Consider the following 23890-nt stretch of genomic DNA (forward strand, 5'->3'; position numbering starts at 1 on the left):
ATGAAACAAATTCTTCCCAAGCGCCAATGTTTTGTTTTTCAAAAACTCCTTGAGAACAGGAAAGCACTCGACCTCCCCCTCCTCGACACACTCTGCCCAAAAATTGATTTTCCTCATGAATGCTCGAACTTTGTCGACCGACCTTTGTTTCACTTTGCCCTTTGAGTGAAATATTCATTTCGTTCATTTTAGAGAAAATATCTGATAAATGGGTAAGTATACATTGACAATTTTCGTCATTAATAAGGTCTGCTAATTTGGTTTTATGCTCCAAAAAGAAGCTAAGATTTCCAATCTTAATTTGTACAACAGAGAGAGTGCATTCCCACGCGAGAGCCACCTCACTTCAGTGTGGAGAAGCAGGGAACGATGAAGGCTTCCCATATCGTTACACAGTATTGTGAAAAGTCTTGACTTCAACGGCCTTGATTTGACGTAGTCAACGATTTGAATAGATTCGTATAAACCTTTCTTGAACGAAACAGGCGTTTTTTTCGTAGCTAAAGCGTATCTGTGGAGAGCACAATGACTACTGCTGCAATTCTTGGCGTTTCTTTTGTTTTCGTTACTGCTCCGACTGTCGGACCCGTCATAGGTTTTTCACCATGTGTGCACACATCTATGAAATAGACCATGAAACTTCGTTAGTCCTTAAAAAATCATCCAATAGACGGAATATTTCAGCACCTGTTGTGTTGACAGGTAGTGGTCTGCACAATAAGAGGTCCTCCTCAAAATATCCAGAGTATTCATAACGGACAAAAGCCAATAAAATCGCTAATCCTGCAACATCAGTGAATTAAATGAATTGTGTTGGATTGTGTTGGAAACAAGAGCGTATTCCACATCAAGTGACATATCAACAATGCTTCTCTTGACATTGTTTGGTAATGGCACCGAAGATCAAGCTTTGCTGCCGTTTCGTCTAGCATGCAAGAAACAATATCATTGACACACGGCTTTACGAGATTTTCTGCAATGGTATGAGCTTTGCCTGTTTTTGCCACTCGATAACTAATCAAGAAAGAAGCTTTTAATGAATTTTCATTAATTGTTTTAGCACGAGTTTTCATGCAATACTGAGAAGCAGCTAGTTCAGCACTCTTCCTTTTGAAAAACTCGATGTCTTTGGCCTGGAAATCCGGGTGAGTACCTTCAAAATGACGGCGCAATCTAACTGGAACCATTGAACTGTTCGGGAGGACTCGCGCACAAATTACACACTTAGCTTTACCCTCCTTTGTCTCCATAAAGCCCATTTCTAAATAGCTTTCGTTGTACTAACGCTTCTCGGTTATTCCACTTCCACAGGATATTGCAACCAGTGGAGTACTTGCAGCGTTTCCACATAATAAATCGGGCTGTGGAGCTTCTTGTCATTGTTCTTCCTTTGGTCTCCTCCCTCCTCATTCATTTCAACTGGAAACTTCCCTTGTTGTGAAGGCGATGGAGAAACTGCACCCTTCTTCAATGATGCTGACTTCAGCCACCGATCCATGTTAGAAGTAATAAACTGGTCAAAAATCGACTTATGAAATAGGTAGTGCACTGACAAGGCAAGTTTAACATTTAATGATGCCTGGGGCCGCATACGTGCCAACGAGCGCTGTGATTGGTCGACAAAGCTCGCTCCGTGCATGCGTAAATGGTTTCCGCGCATCTAGCGCCGTGAGCCGGCGCACAAACGACCCCCGTATTGTTGCGAAACAGTCGATCAGAGAAGCCGCATTCTCCGGCACTAAACTGTGTATGCGTTCTCACTTAGGAACCGCAAAGGCTGCGTGGGAATATGACCTGAAGTAAAAGTACACACGTTTTTCACACGAAAAAAATAGTGATGAATTTGATTTTCACGTTTTTATTCAATAATTTTACTCATTATTGTACACGATTTGGTGAAAGGTGGCCGCGGACCCCCTAGAAAGAGCCGGCGGGAAGCCCTGGTCTAGAGTAAAGGTGATCAGACTTTAAAGTGCCGGTATATATTTAATAGGATCGTGTCCACATAGGCGTCTGCAGTTTGAGGTGAGGGACTGGGAGCGCCGTCAGGAATGCTTGGATGGCTGCACTCGGCGCTGTTCTGGGGAAGTTTTGTGAAATCTGTTTCTCCGCGCTGCTGGTCCGCCGCAGTTATGCGTCATTGCATTCGCATCGATGCCCAGATGACTTGTACATCGTACGAGCGTTCGTAGTGCGTAGTTTTTCTATGTTGGGAGGGCAGAGAATAACGGTTGGGCTGATTGATTTGAATGGACAGGGATCTGTAGTACTTGTATCTAGTTTGGGGACATACCACATTGCGCGCATTTCCACCGAATGCTCAAAACACCCTCCTGTTGCAGTAACTCAGGTCGTTCTGTTTCTATACGGGTTGCAGAAGGTGGTGGATATGTCTTTCTCCGACTTGTGCTCAGTTTCGACTTAAATTGGAACGAACACTTGTGGAAAGCTGTAGAAATGCGTGCGACTGCAAGATGTGTAGGGTGTGACAAAAACCAGATTGTAATTTTGCTGTAGTAGACAGGTTCGATGAAGGTGCCTCGTTTAGAGATATGAGAGTGCGAGATATATGATTCACTTGTGGGTGTGAGTCTATGCAGGTATGTGCTCGAATGGAAAGACCTGACTCCAAATGATGGGCATAATTTCTAACATATAGCGTAACACTAGAGACCTGGGAAGCTAGTATACATTTTTTTCTCCTTAGCACCACATCGTCTACTACTTCTAATAATGTTTGTGCTTCTTCTCAGTCAGTCATCGCCTATAACTCAGCGGATATATCGCGCAACCTCTGATACGGTCTCGAGACAAAATGCGTTGCAAATATTAAAGAATTTTCTAGTTTGGGCGGCGTGAGGGAGTCGGAAATTCCTCTTACATACGACGTTCCTTAGCAGAATCACTTTCAAAGTTCGTTGATTTTATGACGAGGTTGCATCGTTGGCTGATAATACGCATTCGTACGACCATCGTCACGGTATCTGTCCGGAAAACACCTCATTCAGGGGAAACGTCGTACCTCGACTTGCAGAGAGAGTATAGAATTTAACATGAATACTTGTGCGCACCTGTAGAACCTGACAGTAACATGCAGTAGTTGTTGGGATGGTGTTTTTTCTTTAACATCTGGTCGATTACGTCTATGACAGAGTGGTAGGACTCGCAGAAAGAACGTAAGAGACATGCACTCGGATCATTGATTTTCGGTCAGTATTACTTCGTATCGTAGGCAAACAGTTATTGACGAATTATTATACATAGTATTGGTGCTGGATGCGGGATATGTTCGCATTTCAGCATGAGGTTTATAAAGTTTGTTTTTGTGCAAAGGAAATGACTATGTTCAACGGTAAGGTGGGTTTGGATTTGACTTGGGGTACTGCGATGGCAAAGAGAAGAGTATGTCCAGTAGTAAGGAAGGTACAGATATTTCCATTTCCAGAGCAACAGCCTTCAGCGGGGTGTATTTCCGATACTTCGCTCATTGCCGAATGCCATTCAGTTGAGACCGCGATCGTAACATTTAGTTGTAAGTATAATGATAGAAGATATATGTGGCCGGTTTTGTAGAATGTTTCGGTGTATGAAAAGTACCGATTAACGTTCGCCATTAACGGCAGCAGTCTTCTGAATGCGGAGGTCTGCTGGAGTGCTATTCCCTCCCATGTATAAGGGTTCACTTTGCAGTCCTCTACACGACTGGATAGGGAACTAATACTTTGTGTGTGTTGCGCAGCTTTCGTGATCAAGTGGAAATTTGAGGTGGCGCGTTGTACTCTCCCATGTAAACAGTTCCGCTCACCCCTTCTGCACGTTTGGCGCCTTTCTTTAGTCGAGAGAAGATCGATTGTGGTGAGTGCAAGTGGCATGTGGAAGACATGGTTGCCTGTTCTCTAGACATGGGAAAGACCTTAGTTGGCTTGTAAATTATAGGAATGATTTGGAACGTGTTAGATAAGCGAGATGGGTATTCGCGGGTGGAGATATGATGTTTTTTGTGTTTGTTTCTAGTTACTGAGTGGTCTAGAGCACGCTCCACGTAGCTTAAGTTTCGGGTTTGTAGAGGAATAATTTCCAGTGTATATCTTCGGAATTATGTTGCGCTTGCGATAGGTAGGCTACTGCAGTATGCTTGATATCGAGAAGTACAGCGAAAATGATCTAATATTATGGCGAAAATAGGTGTGTTCATGTAATCCCAGAGTCTGGAGATGTCTGAAGAAACACAAGCAAATAGGCAGGTCCGGACCAGAAAGAGATTGTACCGATGGGGAGACGAGCGTGTCTTTGTACATCAGTTCTGAGAGTGACTTCGATTCACTGACGGCTTTCTCATGTAAAATGTGTGATTTGTATGGCGTAGGATATGAATTGTGTGTTTACTAGATATATACGGTACGCGTTGACATATTGCTGAGATCGGTTTAACACACTAATATTGAAGCTCCTGGCCCCAGTGGTAGGAGAGTGTAGATGAGTAGATGTGTTTGCGTATTTGACGATATGTATGGCACTTGGCGAGGTTTAGTTGTCGGTGCGAAATGGTGATCAGTGTAAAGCAGTTTCTTATCGCTGAATGTCGCGTCTGCAGAAAGAAAGAAAGGGCTGATGGTGCTTCGCTAAGACTGGGGATCATCGTAACGTATAGCTGGTGTGAGTGTAGGCGTACGATGATTTTTTAGGGTGCAGTACAGATGTAAAAGATATCTGCACTGTTTGTCTAAAATGTGTATATATTGTATTGTAAAGTTAGTGTGGCCTATATTGTGTAAAATGTGTATATATTGCAGTGTTGCATTGTTAAGTTAGTATGGTTTATGTTATGGCATGACTAGAGAGGATAACTGTGAGGGACGTACAGATTCAGCAGATTGATAATGACGAGGGTATAAGTGAGAATTTGTTAGTGGAAAATCGTATTCGCTATAAATACTAATAGGTACAGTCGCCAAGAGGAAAGATTACCTGTACATTGATTAGTGTCAGACTGTAGCATCAATAGTAATATTTCATTGTAGTTACAGTGGTAAATATGTTCCTGTCTTGCAATATTCTTCTGGGTCTGGTATGTATTTGATAATGTGGAGAAAATTTTGCAGCTTTAACTGTGAATGCAATTTAGCGATCTGTGTAATATAACGGCTGAAAGCAGGAGAAACAACAGGTGGAAGGTGCTTCGATATCGGCGGCATAAGTAATCCGGCGTGTAAATTCGATAAGACCAAATCAGAATGCTCGATTGATTGACATCGTTTGTGCTGGGATATAGGGGTCTGTACATAGCAGAGCGAACGTTTGCGTATGTTGAAACATGGAGGGCAAAGACGCTAGGAGCGGTGGGATGAGAGCATTAGATGTTATTTTCGTAAGGAGGTTCTGTTAGAGCAGGAATATCTGTGCATACACGCTGGGACATATAGAAACATAGCGTTAATTTTTTCTGGGAGAATGAACAATTCCGGAGAGGTCGGGTTGGCTATTTTTTTTTTACAAGGCCATGTGACGTAAGAATAACGTTGGGAATGTTGTTACTCGGCGAGCCGCCATGCAGACGTTTCGCCGGGAGGCGCGGCGTGAGCCATGCTGGGGAAGGTGCGCATAGCTGAACACGTCACGTATGTCCTGTTGGATGGAAGCAGGCTGCGCTATTCTGCCATCCACGGTAAAGACAATGCTGGCCTGAGGTGTCTCGAGTATGGGAGTTCTGTGACGTGGGTGTAAGGAAAACTGTAGTACTGAGCGTCTCTAGACATAACTGTGCTGAATTATGTAGGAGGAGTCTGAATGTCTGTAATTAAATCATTTGCGTAAATTAGGAGCTGTTTGCGTGTCTGCAGACTGTGTATTGTGAGGGCAAGCCTCAGTGTGATAAATATATTCGATCTCTAAATAAAATGTTCGAAAGTAAATTGAGTGGTCTCCTTACTTACTCTCCCCAGCAGCCTGAGTAATTTTAGCATCATTCTCGCCCCTACAGACCACCATCCGGGATTAAGTCATAGGAGGGAAGACAGTACGATCTGATGGCAGTGATATTTACTATTTCAGCTGGACAGTAAATCTCGTGGTGGAGACACTGCCTGGAAAGTGAAGACTTGTTTCAGCTCTGTTTTCCCGCCATTTCGCCCCACCATCTCAGATGACGTCATGCGCTGGTCACGTGAGTACATGTTAGCCCGCCAACATGGGTCGGTAAGGGGGCGTGGTGCTGGGTTGAGGATCGTGGTGGAGACTTTAACTGTTTGATTCCACGTCCAGGTGGGTGTGGCGTTCATAAAAATTGACCCCGAGTCCTAGGTTCTACGAAGTCGAATAACGTGACTAGTGCAGCATTCTAGGGTGAGCGGTGCTAGGACACGAATGGACACTGCGCCGATAGTGCGTAAATGTGGAACTTTTCAATTGATCATTGAATATTGAAACTGAAAATTGACTTATTGAATATTATTAAAATTGAAATGGGATCAAGTACTTAGGTCATTATAGGCTGTATGAGAGATGTTGGTGTCACTTGTGTTCAGTTAAATTCGTTAGCATGTTTACAGAAGACTATGCCTTGCGCGAGTAAAAAGGTGCGGACTTGAGGCTGTGATGTAAGCAGTCGCTCGCTCGCGGCGCGTGTCCGGTTATACAGAGAGCAGACGATGCCGTGTGGTCACTAGCGCCCTTTGGTGGCCACGATATGAACTGTGGCAGTTGGGCTCTGGAGCTCGCGGTGAACACAGTGGGTGCCGCCATCTTGAATACCGGTACGTGCGTCATCATCTGACGTCAGGAGAGCGCCCTCTGGTGGCACCGATACGAACTAAGGCACTTGGGCTCTGGAGCTCGCGGTGAACACAGTGGGTGCCGCCATCTTGAATCGCATCACCTTACGTCACTGGTGTCGTCTGGTGGCGACGATATGAACTAAGCCAGTTGGAGTGCAGACCCAATGGAGAACACACCTGCTTGAAATTAGTTAAATAATAAAGACAAGTACTTTTTTCCCATCATTTTCTTTCCTTAGTAGAGATAACTGGGGTGTGGTGCATTATCCTGCTGGAATTTGAACTTCATGCCATTTTTGGGGGGTTAGGGGGGGGGTGGGAAGGGGCGTGGCACTATCTCGCTAAAATTTAAACTTCCTGCCAAACTCCGCCATCTTGGATGACGTCATCACCGCCATCTTGGATAACGGTACTTTTTCCTTGTGCCGCCCTTGTTCCAGTACTCGCTATATTTCGAACTTCTGCAAAACTTTGCCAATCTTGAGATTTTGCGTTCTTTTAAATTTGTCATGCTTTTTTCGTTGCTTCTGCAACAACGTTGTGAGCTGTTTTGTGTACCATGGGGGATCAGTACCATCTCTTATTAACTTATGTGGTATATATTTCTCCGTAGCCGTCGATACTATCTCTTTGAAAAAATGGTTCAAATGGCTCTGAGCATTACAGGACATAACATCTGAGGTCATCAGTCCCATAGAACTTAGAACTACTTAAACCTAACTAACCTAAGGACATCACACACATCCATGCCCGAGACAGGATTCGAATCTGCAACCGTAGCTTTCGCGCGGTTCCAGACTGAACCGCCTAGAACCGCACGGCCACACCGGCCGGCTATCTCTTTGAAATCATTCCACATCTTTTCTACGATTACGTGATCAGAAGGTGTGCAGACCGTCTCTTAAAAAGGCGTTAAGGGCATTTTTATCAGCTTTTTTAAACAGATGTACTTTGCTTTTCTTTTTGGTGGGTGTTACGGTATTCAGCCTAGCAGCGACTGCTTTGCGGTCGCTAATCCCTATATTCGTAATAATACACCCTATTAGTCCAGAATTATTTGTTGCTAAAAGGTCAAGTATGCTTTCGCAACCATTTACATTTCCAGTGGGATCATGAACGAAATGTTCAGAATAATTTTCTGAGAAAGCATTCAGTACAATTTCGGATGACGTTTTATGCCTGCCGCCGGCTTTAAACGTATAATTTTTCCAGCATATCGAGGGTAGAGTGAAGTCACCACCGACTATAATTGTATGAGTGGGGCACGTATTTGAAATGAAACTCAGGTTTTCTTTGAACTGTTCAGTAACAAATCTTCTGAGGCGGGAGGTCGGTAAAACGATCCAACTAATAGTTTAGTCCTAACCTCTACCAATACTATTTCGCAGGAACTATCTACTTCAATTTCGCTACAAGGTGAATTACTTGTTGTGGCAGCAATAAATACTCCACCACCAACTGTATTTAATCTATCCTTTCTGAACACTGTTTGGACGTGTGAAAAATTTCGGCTGAACTTATTTCCGGCTTTAGCCACTTTTCCGTACTTCTATTTGAGCTTCAGTTCTTTCTATTAGGGCTTGGGGCTCTGGTTCTTTCCCAACACAGCTACGACAGTTTACAACTACTTCACAGTGTTTTACCTGCCCACTCTTAGACGGACGCCCTTTCGTGGTTTCCTGAGACCCTCTAACGTAAAAAAACCACACAGTCCCTTCCACACAGCCCCCGTTCCCCATTTAGCCGCTTCCTGTGTGTGGTAAATTTCTGACCTATTAAGCAGAACCCGGAAAACCACCACGCAATGGCCAAGTCAAGGAATCCGCAGCCTACACGGTCACAGAACGGTCTGAGCCTCTGATTCAGACCCTCCACCCGGCTCTGCGCTGAAGGACCACAGTCGGTTCCGTCGACGATGCTGCAGATGCTGAGCTCCGCCTTCATGTCGCAAACAAGGCCGGCAGTCTTTACCATTTCCGCTAGCCGCCCGAAACCAGAGAGATCTCCTCCCACCCAAAGCGACGCGCGGCATTGTTACCGACATGGGGCACCACCTGCGGCTGGCTGCACCCTGTACTCTTCATGGCATGCGGAAGCCCCCTTACCACATCCGGAGACAAGTTCAGTGTTGCGGTATCGTTCCAGCCTAAGAGGAAATACCCCGCCAAACGTCTCCTACCTTCCAAACTGGAAACATCTCCCATGTCTCCGCAATATCCTTTCTTTCAGAAGTGCTAGTTCTGCAGGGTTCGCAGGAGAGCTTCTGTAAAGTTTGGAAGGTAGGAGGCGAGGTACTGGCAGAAGTAAAGCTGTGAGGACGGGGCGTGAGTCGTGCTTCGGTAGCTGAGTTGGTAGAGCACTTGCCCGCGATAGGCAAAGGTCCCAAGTTCGAGTCTCGGTCCGGCACACAGTTTTAATCTGCCAATAAGTTTCATATCAGCGCACACTCCACTGCAGAGTGAAAATCTCATTCAAGAATGTGTTCTGCTGTAGTACATCATCCCTATGAAATGATGGATGACCGTTAACTGTGTATTCGGAAGAGCTCGCCTGAAAACCAGAAGCTTCGGGCTTTTTGTGGACCAGCCGAACATAAGCCAAGAGAGGAGTGGAACTGCAGTGGAAGGCGCCATCGCTCTAATAACGTCTCAGTAGGATGGAACTGAAGAATAAACGCATTAATATCAAAAGTTCACCTCCGAGAGGATGGAGAGTAAGTACCACGGCCACCAGTTGACACACTAATTTTAAACAATGGGAATAGAAGAAATAGCAATAAAGACTGATTGAACGATTGCAAAGGCTTTTAAGAATCCCGATAATGATGGGAACTGAAAATCGTTTCTGACTTGTGTGGCCTACTCACAGGAGTTAAAATGACGAAGAAAACGTCAGACTCATTGAAACACTTGTAAATATCGAATAGTAGTTTAATGTTGTATATAAATTTAATGGGAAACGAAAGGAGGCTACCTCCTCGTCGTGTTGCCTGGGAATGACGTCGGCAAAATAGCCCTCGAAATTTGTAAAATACTCCCTAATGAAGACTGACCAAATTACTCAAAGACAAAGTTCTTTCTAGGTAATAATCGCAGCATTCGCGTTGAAAGGTTCTTAGAATTAAAATTTGTGTGGGCGGACGCCGAATAAAAAATCGTCGTGCAATGAAATCCGTACTTTCTCCCTGCGTTAGAAGATAAGCAAACCAGTATGAAACTAGCAAAGACAAAATAAATCATCATAAAAAATGACTGATCGCAGTTTTGCAACCTTAAACAAATGTGAAAGCTATCTTATAGTAACAAATGTTGTAGACTGCAGCAGGCCTGTTGAGGATGCGATCGCGCTCGCTCGCCGCCTATGTTGCGAGCGTGACGCAGCGCTGCCTTAGACACCGACATACAGCAAATATGGCGCAGTGCTTAAGGGGAAATTGCGTAGAGGTGTAGCAGTGCCCGAGTTTACAAGTCCGTAACTTCATTGGTTTTCGAGTTTGGAATTTTTAATATGATTAAAATGGTATTGTTGAGAACCAGCTTTTGGTATTCACAGCACAATTTTCACATGACAGATTCTGTAAGTTCATTCTCAACACATTGTACAACGGTTCTGTGCATTAATTTTGTGAGAAATATAAAAATTTTGTTTTCAGTGTTTATTTATAATTCCAGCCTTAAATTTTCTCTGATTATCGGTACATAAAATGATAAAGTAAACAAATTACATTTTCGATAGTATTAATGCACAGAAATACGCATACACATTAAACCACTCGCTGCAAAAGTTTCGTTCAGATTGGTTAATAATTATGATGAAAACGTAGGCACTAAGCTTAGAACAACAAACTTATCGTGAAACGAATTTTAACATTTTATCAAAAAAGAATGTTGATGAAGAGACATCCCATTAAAATTCACCAGCGCCATAACATTAGCCCTTCTTGCTTATATGAGGCTTCTTCTTGTAATTTCAAGATCAAGATAGCTTTTTCTCGAATTTTTCTGAATAAAAATCTACCCACAGTCTTTTTGAAGACGTACAGTGGTAGGAGCATTTGATCCTAAGCCAATGGCTGTTTCCTTGGAACTTGTTGATTGCACTTCATCGTATTCCCTAAATTTATATTTACACAGTCAACAGGTAAAGGAATTGATTTCCAACGACTGACTGCCAATAGTTTCGCTTCTGTTTTCCTGGTAATCTTGCAACTTGTTTTACCCAGTCTGACTTTATGCCAGATTCGGTGTAACGCTGCTTCTGTTTGATGACGATGGAAATAAAAGATTATCTTTGGCTCCTTTTGTGTGCCACACCCCCTTATGCAGGCGGTATTTCAAATGTGTCTTAACGTAATTCGAATACAGACAAATCATTTTGGGATCTAAGAGCTAACACTCCAAAGATGTGAAATAGTCATGAAATCTCTTTTGAAAAAATTGAAGTTTTAGGATGGAGTGTCCCCTTACAAGAGAGAGTACATGTTTTAAAGGGGTAGAAACTTCAGAGCAGTCAGACACATCAACATCAATCCATCAGTGCAGGATGCGTAGTCTACATATTTGTTGTACGTGGTGGTATCTTCACACGCTCAGTGTTCTATTAATGCGCTTCAAAACACTGAACAGAAAGAAAAAGCTTCCATGCAAAAGATTACGGACACTTGGAAGGCGAACAGCGAGAAGGTGATGTGAAAAAAAGGAAAAAAACCGCTTTTAAGCGATATGACTAAAGATAATATTCATCATATGGCAGCAGAGAAATAAACATCTTAGTAACGTTGCCAACATTTTCAGTACGAATATACATTTTTGTTTTAGTCGAGGAACGTTCAACGAATGAATCTGCAGTTAGATCAAGGTACAATAAACTGCGTTTCACCTTGCAAGGAGTCGCGCAGTTTCACTGACTTTCGGCTTATGCAGACAATGTGGAAGCTGAGCTAGAGGTAGAAGGTACAGTGTGACGTTTGGATGATTATAGTTTCATAGGAAAATTAGTGTCATCGACTTCTGTTCTTCAATGTGCTGGAATTCTGCAGCTACGATTATGTCAGTGTTTAGACTTACATGTACGCGCCGCTTTTTTTATGCAATGAAGAGAACGAAATCCGTCCACAGAAGCTCACTGGCAGGCTTAAGAGCTTGGCTTCGAATTAGTATTACTTAAAAAAATGGTACCAGATGTTGATCCTTTGGTGAAAAGTAAAATAAGTAACAGTCATTAACATTCTGTGTTTTTCTATTTAACGTTCAAATAAAATGGCAATGAAATATAAATTTGTCGATTTAAATTTCGCCCTGAAACGGCAGCCTCATAAAGCTGCTCTGTTGAATTTCGTTGCCATTTCTCATTACGTTGAATTTCATTGATACAAGAGTCATAAAAATAAATTTGCCACGAAACGCGTTAATGAGACATCCTGAAGCGATGTACGTCAAGTCGCCCCAGCAGCTGTGCTGAACTGCTGGACCTCACACTGTGGCTGTACCACGGGCTCACCCCGTCAAAGTGTTCCCACCCCGTTCTGTGCTTCTCTTCTTTCCGGCTGTCCGCACTTCTTATGGACCAGACTCTTCTGCACAGTATTTTCCCTTGCCAAATCTGACGACAAAGTTTTTGTATATCTCCGAGGCGTCTGCAGTTCTTTCGACTATCTCTGTTAGAGGCAATAGAGTTGCACCATTGTTCTCTCTTTCTCGAAATATTCTCGCACCGAGCACACAAATTCACCTGTCTGACCACGCAAAATATAAGCAGATAGTTGAACTCGATGTCAGTATGCACGTTTTTTGCACACTTCCACTACGAGCTTCAGTCATTCTGTAGCGCAAAGTAAACGGAGAAACAAAGCACACAGCGAACCGGACGACAACTGGCCGCGACAGTCGTCTGCAGCAGCAGAGGGATTTGAGAACAGGAGGCGCGGCTGTGTTGGCTGCCCTGTGAACAGCTACACGTCAATCACTTTGATATTCTGATGAGAGTGCATAACGGCTCCGTTTTTGCCGTTTAACGTACGGAACGCTAAAAAATGGAAACGAGTGTGGAGTATAGAGTAGTGAGAGAAAAGATTTTCAAGTTAAACGAACGAGGTAGGCGGTGAATTTTTGACGCGCGTGACCCCGGTAGCGGTGTGCACAGCCCGCAGCCCGGGGCGGTGTGGGAGAGGCCGGGCCCCAGGAGCTGCGGCGGCAGACTTGAGAGGCCAACTATGCCGGCGGCTGTGTGGAGAGCCGCGGCCCACTTGGGGAGGAATTTAATCATGCAGCGGTCGCCAAGTCGCGGGATCGGAAAAGTGGGCGGCTGCGGTGCTAATACAGGGGGTGGGCCGGGCTCTGCCACTGCCTCTCTCGCTAAGGCCTCGCAAACGATCAGTTTGTCAGATTTACGATTTCGCCTTGTATTGTGATGTTTGACGTGTTTGTCAGGGATAGTTCGTTTTTCACTTGTCTGTGTTTGTCAAGTACAGATCGGCTCTGATACGTTTGCGAGAAATGTTGACTGACAGAAACTTTGATGAGAAGGCGGACGTTATTTGAGTCGCTGTTTCGCTTCGTATATTTAATGCAACATATTTTTGTAACAGTTTATCTCTCTGTGCTGCAATTTTCTACAACTAAGGAAACGACAGTCGAGAATAGAAACAAAATAGCGCTGACAATTACCAAAATGGGAATTTATTTCCCAACCGTATTCTATGCAGAAAGAGGTTCACAAGAAAATCGGTATTCTACACACAAAACAAAAGCAGAAGAGCAATGAAATAAAGAAAAATCGGACCGAGTAGAAGAGAATAAATTATCGCATACTTGTCTCTTCATTTGATTGTGAGGACGAAGTAGCTCTACACAAGTTATTAAAAGTTTCGCTCGTAGGAATTGCAGACATTCGCTGCGACCAGACACTGATCGACAGCGATGGGGACAGTTGAAAATGTGCGTCTGATCAGGGTTCGAACGCGGGTCACCTGCTTACTAGGTAGACGCCCGTCCGCACACAGTGGTCATCGCAGTTGCACGGACTAGCCCAGCACGCCTCCCGCCAGACTTACCCACGCACTACTAATGTGGTGCTCCGCCGTAAGGGTTGGAGCCCGCAGAGCACCTGCACCGGGGGGACCTGAGAACGGGTTGGAACGGCCCCCCTGCTAAATGCGAGACTTCGCATTCTGGGTCAGCGTGAGGTCGATTAGCGAGCGACACGCCCGCCGCTGCACGTGTCGGCCGGGGAGTGGGAGGCGGGGGTGGGGGGTGGCAGCGGCAACAAAGCCAGCCGGGCAGACGCGCCGCGCCGCGTAATTGTCGGCAGCGGCGCAGCACGCGAAGCCACGTGGCGCGGCGCGGCGTTCCTTCACCCTGCGCCCTGCGCCCTAATCACTGCCGCAGCCCGCGGGGGCGGCGGGGGCGGCGCTTATTTCGGGAGCCGTGCCGCAGAGGGCGTCCGCCGCAGCGCCGCAGCCGGCCGGGCCTCTCTCTCTCACTGTACGCCAGCTCTGCAGCAGGAGGTCGGCGAAAACGTAGTTCATAGCGTCCCACAGGAGCGATGATTGAGGTTCGAGTCTTCAGAAACGGTCGACGACCGATGTTAGTAGCTGCACGGAGGCGACAGCGAAATAAAAATCGACAAATAGTGGGCCCCACACCTAACATCAATAGGTGTTTTTGGATGCAACGTCATCGTTATTAACGCCTCCAAACGTGTTGAAAGTCTTACATGACAATGGAAAAAAGATGTTTTATTAGAGATATAAGGGTAAGTTGTGGAATATAAAACTCAGATTGCCGAGAAACATTCGACGGCGTCGCCAAAACACAACCAAACCTAGACCTCCGGTTGCTCCAAATGGCTCTGAGCACTACGGGACTTAACACCTGAGGTCATCGGTCCCCTAGACTTAGAACTACTTCGACCTAACTAACCTAAGGACATGACACACATCCGTCCCCGACGCAGGATTCGAACCTGCGACCGTAGCAGCATCGCGGTTACGAACTGAAGCGCCTTGAACCGCTCGGCCACAACGGCATGTTCCTAGACCTCTGCCTGTGTTGCAGTTCACCGCAGTTCACAGGAGCATCGCCAAAACCGATATACTAGTCAAGTATAAAACAGAATCCGAAGTACTCTTCCACTCGGCAAATCGCCATCTTATATACATCTTATAAACAACACGGTCCTATCCGCGGCTCACAAGAAATAAACTTGTTATGAAGAAGACGTACGAACGACATCTACAACTGAAAGATACAAACACAAACCTTCGAGACGCCATCTACATAATACACCGTAGGAATATAGTGATGGCTCGAAACTGCACAAAGCCGTAAGGCTGGGCCGTACCGCCGCCTCGGAGACGGTTGGCTCGCGCTCGTCGCAGAGGACATCGGCCGCTGCCACTTCTTCAGGGCAACCCTCCTTATACTGCGAGTATTCACTCTAAACGATTTACAGAGACCCCGGAAATTCTGGTCTACTCAAATACTCGATCCTACTGTGATGATCTCACGTGCTCCACAGATGGAAACTCCCACATGTGTGTTTATGCAAAGTGAGCGCTATTACTCTGTTTTGGTTTCTGTGTGTAATTACGTCTCGCACTGAGAACTGGAAACTTACGCGGGGCGACAGTGCTGTCGTATTTGCAGCGAAGACAGGCCAGGAGAGGGGAGGTTAGGGGGTGGTGCAACTAGGTACGCAGCACGCACGCACGCACACGCTTCCTCCGGCGGCACGCGCCCACGACACGCCCCCCCGCCCGCGCAGGATGCGTACTCGACATTGGCCGGTGCCTTTGTTCGGCAGCAGCCCTAGCACGAGGCAGCTCTGAGACGACACACGCTGTCCAGCCCCACTGCCGCCTGCCGACGGCCGGAACAGCCGCCCCCTGCAGCGCGGGCCGCCGCGAGGCGTCGGGGAAGAGAGTCGGTGAGGTCCCGGAGGGTGCCGACCGAAATGTGGAGCCGCGCCGACCCCAGCGCCGCGCCCAGCTGCGCCACGTTTCTCGGTCGAGGATTCGTTCCGCGAACAGCCATGTCGACGTGGTTCCACACATTCTCCACTAGGTTTGAATTCAGGTTCTTTTGTGGCCAGGAGAGCACGGTAGTCTCTCGTGCTGGTGCTCTTTGAACTAGCCACGCACAGTGTGAGTGGTGTGAGACCTGGTATTTTCCTGCTGCTAGATGTCTTCGTGCCGAGGAAAAACGACGACAGACGCATACTGGTGCCGATCCGCTGTGCCTTCCAGAATGACGACATCTCTGGCATCGACTCTTCCTGCTAGTGTCGCCGGGCCGTAAACCCGACTGCCATTTGACCGACCACAAAACGCCAGTAATCTGAAAAGCCCAACTTCCGTCACTCACTACACTTGCAGCTGCGGTACTGGCAGTCAAATTCCAGTCGTCCTCGCCACGGACAGCAGTCGACGAGGGCCCTCGACTAGGACGCCTGTACGCAGCAACGTTAATAAACGGTCTTCGAGGAGACACTGTCGGTGGCTCTTTGAGTGATCTCGGCAGTCGGTTGCTAGACAGTCGCACGTCTATTCGCCCGTACACGTCTCCGCAGCTGGCGTTCGTCTTTGTCATCTGTGGCCTGTGGTGCACCACAGTTACCTCTGGTGCCCATTCTGAATAGCGCCAGTTTTCCACTCGCAATATACTTTAACCACAGCGACACACGAACAGTTTACAAAGTTATTCGTTTCGAAAATGCCTCCACCTGAGTATTGGGACAAAGCAGTTTGTGCCCCATTCTCCATTTTTACCAGATGTATCCAATATGGCGGGGATGACGTCATCCAAGATGGCGGCGTGTAGACTCGGCAACAGCTCACGGTGTCATCCAAGACGATGGCCGTGACGTCATCCGAGATGATGGATTTTGGCAGGAAGTTTGAATTTTGGCGGGAAGATGGGTCGATTGGACTACCTCCACTAAACTAACTGCCTCCCCCAGAAAATGGTGGGAAGTTCAAATTCCACCAGGGCAATGCAACACACGTCTACTAACCTAAGAAAATGGCAGGAAAGAAAGGGCAGTTGGGCTACTTCCACTACTCTAAGTCACCCGAACACCACCTCATCATGGCAAATGGCTGGGAGAGGACTCAACCTGTGCTGGACATAAGTCTATTATTTTGCATGCACCAGTCTTAATTTAAACAATTTGATGCAGTCCACCCATCCAGTGTGTTTACCACCAGGTCCAGACTCCAAATGGCCTAGTACACAGTAGTGCCACCAGAGGGCACTCTCATCCACGATGTAATCCGAGATGGCGTCATGACACCAGCTGATGATGCAAATACCGTTATCGAAGATGGCGGATTTTGGCGAGAAACAGTGTGTTCACCATGAGGTCTGGACCTAGTACACAGTACTGTCACCAGAGGGAGCTGTCATCCATTTTGTGACATAACCCAAGATGGCTGTCTGAAGAGGAAAATGACTCAGCCTGCCCTGGGCTGCTGGAGAGAGGAAGGAGTGTACTTTATTTACTTTGGAACAATTTATTTACGGATGGATTTTGAAAGATGGTATATTTATCACACTGATACAAAACACACTCTCTGACATGCTTGGGGTTACACGACACAGCCCAGACCTGTAAACTACTCCAAATAATGCTCTGCAGACACGCAAACAACTCCTGAATTACGAAATAATTTCAGTACAGAGATGCAAACTTCTCCTAAATAATGCAGTACACTGACGTACAGACATGAAATCAACTCGTAAACTGTCCAAATAATGCATAGCACAGCCTACAGATGTGCTCACAAAATAATGCATCAGACACACAAACAATGTGCCCACGCATCCCCCCACTGCCCCCCTCTCCACTTAACCGCACATGCTCCCAGAAGTTGGGGTGCACTGCCCCACAAAGTGATGCAGCCGTCAGCTGCCAAGCCATGCACAGGTGCCTGTTTGGGTCCCTCAAGCATGAGCCGGCGACATCCCTATATTACTTGTTACCTGAGAAATTCCTCTCGAAATACGTGTTCACCTAGGCATCATTGCTGACGTGACAGGACGGGAGCGAAGACCTATTTGCAGAGTGCGTCGACGCCACAAGCAAGCCACTGCGGGCCATCACTCTCGCTCTGCTGCTGACGCCATGTGAAAGTTCTTCGAGTGTTACGTTGATGTCACATATCTATCTAAATAAGCACCAAGTCATCCACTGGACCACGCGCACATGTGTTTACCATTGCTGGCGCGATGACACGTGGCTGTGGTGCAGGTCCAGTGGGAGGACCATTTGCCATTGTTTTCTGCAGATGAGACTTCCAAATTATTTTGCACAGATCGCTAAATTGCACTGACAGTTAAACCCACAAAAGTTGTCTACAGTTCATGAAATACACACAAGAATATTGGAAGCCAGGAACATATGATTCATACATCGTATTTACCCATGTAACTACAATTAAATATTACGATTGCTGCTACAGTCTGACAACAATCGATGTACAGGTAATCCTCCTCTTGACAGCTGTGGTTTTGGAATGAACCTCAGAATGTATAGTGCACATAATTCTCCATGTAAAAAATCTATCTCATACCCTCATAGTTATCAATGTACTGAATCTATACACCCCTCATGATAGGACACACATATATACACATTTTACACAAACAGCGCTGTTATCTTTTATATGTGTACAGCACCTGATAAAATTATTATATGCCTACACTCACACCGGCTATGTATCTCGATTATCCTCAGTCCTAGGAAATTATCTGACAAAGTCTTTGAATCAGCGCTTCTGGAAGGTGCTGCATCCTGCCAAGATTCTCTCAAACAAGTGTTATGAAGGACAGGTTTCTGGCACTAAGTGTGATAACGAATACCGCACCCACGGACGTAATGCTTGGAACGACATCACCGACAAGGGTTGGTGTACTGTAGTCATCATCATTATCGATAGAACAAGCAAAATGCGAATTCGTTTTTCCTCACAGTCCTAACATGGAACCCCACGAATCACGTGTTACCCTTCCTGCTTTCAACATACACAAACGTTCTCACCACTATGTAGAGACTCCTATATCGCAGCACAAAGTGTGTCTTGTGAATGAATGGGGGATTATGATTGGCTCTTATCGAATTTACCCACAGAATTACTGATGCCGCCAGCGTGGAAGCACCATCCGCCTTTTTTTTTTCTTTCTGCAGATGAGACTTTCAGCAGCAAAAAATTATTTTACACTGATCGCGATATTGCACTGACAACTAAACCTCGCAAAGTGCCCTACATATCTCCCACTAAGGACAGGAGCTTGAATATCAGAGCAGGAAACCGATCTCCAACCCAGCAATATATCACCATGTACTGTGCTGATGTAGTAAACATACAATTCTTATACTGTGCCATACAAAATCAGTCCTTTTACACCATTTGTGCACATACTGCGAAGACAGAGAGCACCTTATACGCTCCTCGCATCACTAGATACTTCCCTGCTACGTCAGCGGGTGACCAGAGTGCCCTCAGCAGACTGAAGTCACTCTCGAAACTATTCTACAAATTGGGGCTCATTCCCCCTCAGAATAAATGCATTACTGTTTCTGGTCCGAACCTGCTTCCTTGCTTGCTTTTCTGTGCTCATCTCCAGACTCTGGGATTACAAGAACACGTGTGTTTTCTCGTGGTTTGCCATAATATTATACGATTTTCGCGGTACTTCTCGATATCGAGCACACAGCAGTATGCTACTGATCACTCGTGCAGCATAATTCCGAAGATATAGGCTGGAAATTACCTCTCTACAAACTCCAGACATTAGCGAGGTGGAGCGTGCTCTAGACCACTGTGTAGCTAGAAACCTATCCCGTCTGCGAAGAATTCGAAACAAATAGAGGAAAATGATATTTGCACTTGTGAATACCGAAGTCGGTGATGTAACAGATTCCAAATCATTCCTATAATTTACGAAGTCAACAAAGGTGTTTCTCATGTCTAGAGAACTAGCAAACGTGTCTTCCACCTGCTAGACGCACACAATCGATCTTCTCTCAGCTAAATAAAGAAGACAAATGTGAAGAAGCAGCAAAATGAACAATTTACATGGGAGGTAATAATGGCCCAGCGCAAACACACGTCTGTATTGAATTTTGTCAAATTTCCACTCGATCACGAAAGCCACCCAACACATACTAAGTATTAGTTCGGTATTCAACTGTCTAGAGGACAATACGGTTAAGTCAGCTACATTCCTACACTCCAACAGGCCTCTCCATTCGGACAGTTTCTACTGTTAACATGAAACGTGAATCATTCCCGTCACTGGCTCTGCATGCCAAGGACACACAAGTAGAATCATTTTAGGAAACCGGTCACATATATGTTTTATCACTGTACTTACAACTAAATGTTACGATTGCGGTCTCAGTTGAACAACATTCAGCAGTGAGCGAAAGTATCAGAAATCACCGTGCTGACAGGTGTGGCTCTGGAAACAGAAGTATCTGTACAATTCTTATGACTTGACATACTCTCCCCTTTGCCATCACAATCCTTCCTTATGACTGGACATAGTCTTCCATAGCACATGTCGAAACACAAACACATACTTTTTAAGCCTGATGCTCAAGGCGAACCTATCATGCACCGCCTACTACCAAGTATAATGCTTCACCAATAAATGACTGCAGACGATGACTGCGATATGTTAAAAAAGAAGGTAAATTCCACCATATTACCATCACAAGCGGTCATGGTTCTACAGGTGCACACAAGTATCCATGTTTAAAGCTATACCGGCTTTATAAATCCACACATGGCATTACCTATGAATGATGTGTTTTTTCCAGACAATTATCGTGACGCTGAATATAGATGGTGATCGCCGGAGTGCATACTATCACACCAGCAGTGCGGTTACACATCGCCATCCCTGCGCCCTCGTAATACAATTATCGAATTTTGAAAGTGATTCGGCTAAGGAGCGTGGTTTGAAACAGGTATCTGCAACCCCTCTCACGCTGCCGCCACCAGATGTTTCTCCAGTATTTGTAACCCATTCTGCCTCGATGCCACATCATATTTCTGGCACTCTCATATCTCGAAACGAGCCACCTCTCTCGAACCTATCCGCTACAGTATAATTCCAAAATGTCTTTAGGTAGCCCCTATGTATCATGCAACTTCCCCTCACACTCTGCACTACCACCCCTACAGCTTTGCGCATGTGATTGTTCCAATGTAAGTCAGAACTGAGTAGAAGTTGGAGAAAGTTATATCTACCACCTTTGGCAACCCGTGTAGAAACAGGCAAAGCTAAGTTACTGTGACAGAACTGTGTTTTGACCATTCGATGGAAACGAAGACTGCTCCTTCAGCATGATGTACGAGGTGCATTCAAGTTCTAAGGCCTCCGATTTTTTATCTAATTAACTACTCACCCGAAATCGATGAAACCGGCGTTACTTCTCAACGTAATCGCCCTGCAGACGTACACATTTTTCACAACGCTGACGCCATGATTCCATGGCAGCGGCGAAGGCTTCTTTAGGAGTCTGTTTTGACCACTGGAAAATGGCTGAGGCAATAGCAGCATGGCTGGTGAATGCGTGGCCACGGAGAGTGTCTTTCATTGTTGGAAAAAGCCAAAAGTCACTAGGAGCCAGGTCAGGTGAGTAGGGAGCATGAGGAATCACTTCAAAGTTGTTATCACGAAGAAACTGTTGCATAACGTTAGCTCGATGTGCGGGTGCGTTGTCTTGGTGAAACAGCACACGTGCAGCCCTTCCCGGACGTTTTTGTTACAGTGCAGGAAGGAATTTGTTCTTCAAAACATTTTTTTGGTGGCGGTGAATCTGTGTGCTTCCATTGAGCTGACTGGCGCTTTGTTTCTGGATTGAAAAATGGCATCCACATCTCATCCATTGTCACAACCGACAAAAAGAAAGTCCCATTCGTGCTGTCATTGCACGTCAACATTGCTTGGCAACATGCCACACGGGCAGCCTTGTGGTCGTCCGTCAGCATTCGTGGCACCCACCTGGATGACACTTTTCGCATTTTCAGGTCGTCATGCAGGATTGTGTGCACAGAACCCACAGAAATGCCAACTCTGGAGGTGATCTGTTCAACAGTCATTTGGCGATCCCCCAAAACAATTCTCTCCACTTTCTCGACCATGTCGTCAGACCGGCTTGTGCGAGCCCGAGGTTGTTTCGGTTTGTTGTCACACGATGTTCTGCCATCATTAAACTGTCGCACCCATGAACGCACTTTCGACACATCCATAACTCCATCACCACATGTCTCCTTCAACTGTCGACGAATTTCAATTGGTTTCACACCACGCAATTTCAGAAAACGAATGATTGCACGCTGTTCAAGTAAGGAAATCGTCGCCATTTTAAGTATTTAAAACAGTTCTCATTCTCGCCGCTGGCGGTAAAATTCCATCTGCCGTACGGTGCTGTCATCTCTGGGACGTATTGACAATGAACGCGGCCTCATTTTAAAACAATGCTCATGTTTCTATCTCTTTCCAGTCCAGAGAAAAAAATCGGAGGCCTTAGAACTTGAATGCACCTCGTAGTATAAAAGACACTATGGGAACTGGAGGAAGGACATGGGTTTTGGTAATGCATTGTGGTGCTTCTCCAAACTACAAGCAGGTTCTACAGATCCATATCCCTCAGCTCCACTAACTACATCCGATAGAGAACTCGATAAGATTTTTACCACATCTCTCTCCTCCCGTATATCGATGGCAAATACCACGTGCGTACCGGCTTCAAGCACATGTGACGATCCTATTAAATATACAGGTATTGATCCACTGCACAGACTAGTTTAAAGTTTCATCACCTATACCGTAGGAGGCCGACCGTATCCCACAGTATACTGTAAGCCACAAGAGTCTGTTCTTGTGACCCTCTGTCGTTTGAAACATTGTTTTTTTCTGCTGTAACATGCTTTGTACAGTTACAGCACAAGGAAACTGGAAGAATTTGGCATCATTGTGGAGAGTTTCCAAACTGCTCTCCGAAAGTGATTGATGACCTATACATTTAAACTCATCTGTCACAGTGACAGAATAGCTGATGGCTTCATGTTCCATTTCGACTGATTCATCATATTGTGGTCGTGTATGCGATCACTGTTTTAGTGCTATCCGTCCCCAGAAGGTGTTGTCCCTCCACCAAAACTCTTTCTCAGACTCAAACAAGCAATGCCAGTCAATCATTATGTGGTAACCAACAGTGAACCAGTGGACAGGTGGGATGGAAAGGACACCCCCGATGTACTGAAATAATAACCATTATGGTTGATTTTGTGAACAATTTTACCAATTTTACAGTAATTTCAACACCAACTAATGATGTGACAGCATGTTTCCCAATTTTAGTGTCATAGCTAAACCACCCCGTCCCCACTTTGCAAGTATTATTGTGAATTGCAGATAGATGACTGTGCAGTATGCCCACGCATTGTCAATCCTTGAACACATCCATCATCAAAGTATATCAGACAGCAATCTAAATAAATTTCAAAAACATCGAGCACAGTGCTTAATTTACGATCTCTCTCTATGCTGATGGGAGTCACAGAGTATTCTCGCAGTCTTAGTTTAAAATTAGAGTCTGAAGAACCCCTCACACTGTCATTGACCAACCTGCCAGGCAGCACCGTTACCGATTTAATCTGCAATCGACTAGTATTAGACCACTACATGCCACGTCTCGTGTATGAATGGAGCTTGCCGAGTCCTCGCCCATCCAAGCGCACAAGATTTCTCGAGATACGCCCATGTGGATGAGGTTAGCACCCTTATCGATGTATAGTAACAGATTTGAAGGTGTGATGTACACTACTGGCCATTAAAATTGCTACACCACGAAGATGACGTGCTACAGACGCGAAATTTAACCGACAGCAAGAAGATGCTGTGATTTGTAAATGATTAGCTTTTCAGAGCATTCAGACAAGGTTGGCGCCGGTGGCGACACCTACAACGTGCTGACATGAAGTTTCCAACCGATTTCTCATACACAAACAGCAGTTGACGGGCGTTGCCTGGTGAAACGTTGTTGTGATGCGTCGTGTAAGGAGGAGAAATGCGTACCATCACGTTTCCGACTTTGATAAAGGT

General features: G+C 45.5%; 1 protein-coding gene across 1 annotated transcript in view; it reads left to right on the forward strand.

Moving 5' to 3' along the window:
- LOC126428335 (neuronal acetylcholine receptor subunit alpha-4-like) overlaps positions 1 to 23890 on the forward strand; it is a 588239-nt gene that overhangs the window by 99647 nt on the left and 464702 nt on the right. The window contains exon 3 of the mRNA XM_050090270.1: positions 13970 to 14277. Coding sequence (XP_049946227.1) covers positions 13970 to 14277 — 308 coding nt within the window. The remainder of the gene's footprint in view (positions 1 to 13969; positions 14278 to 23890) is intronic.

This window comes from Schistocerca serialis, chromosome 12 (assembly GCF_023864345.2).
Source record: "Schistocerca serialis cubense isolate TAMUIC-IGC-003099 chromosome 12, iqSchSeri2.2, whole genome shotgun sequence".
In the NCBI taxonomy this organism is placed as follows: domain Eukaryota; kingdom Metazoa; phylum Arthropoda; class Insecta; order Orthoptera; family Acrididae; genus Schistocerca; species Schistocerca serialis.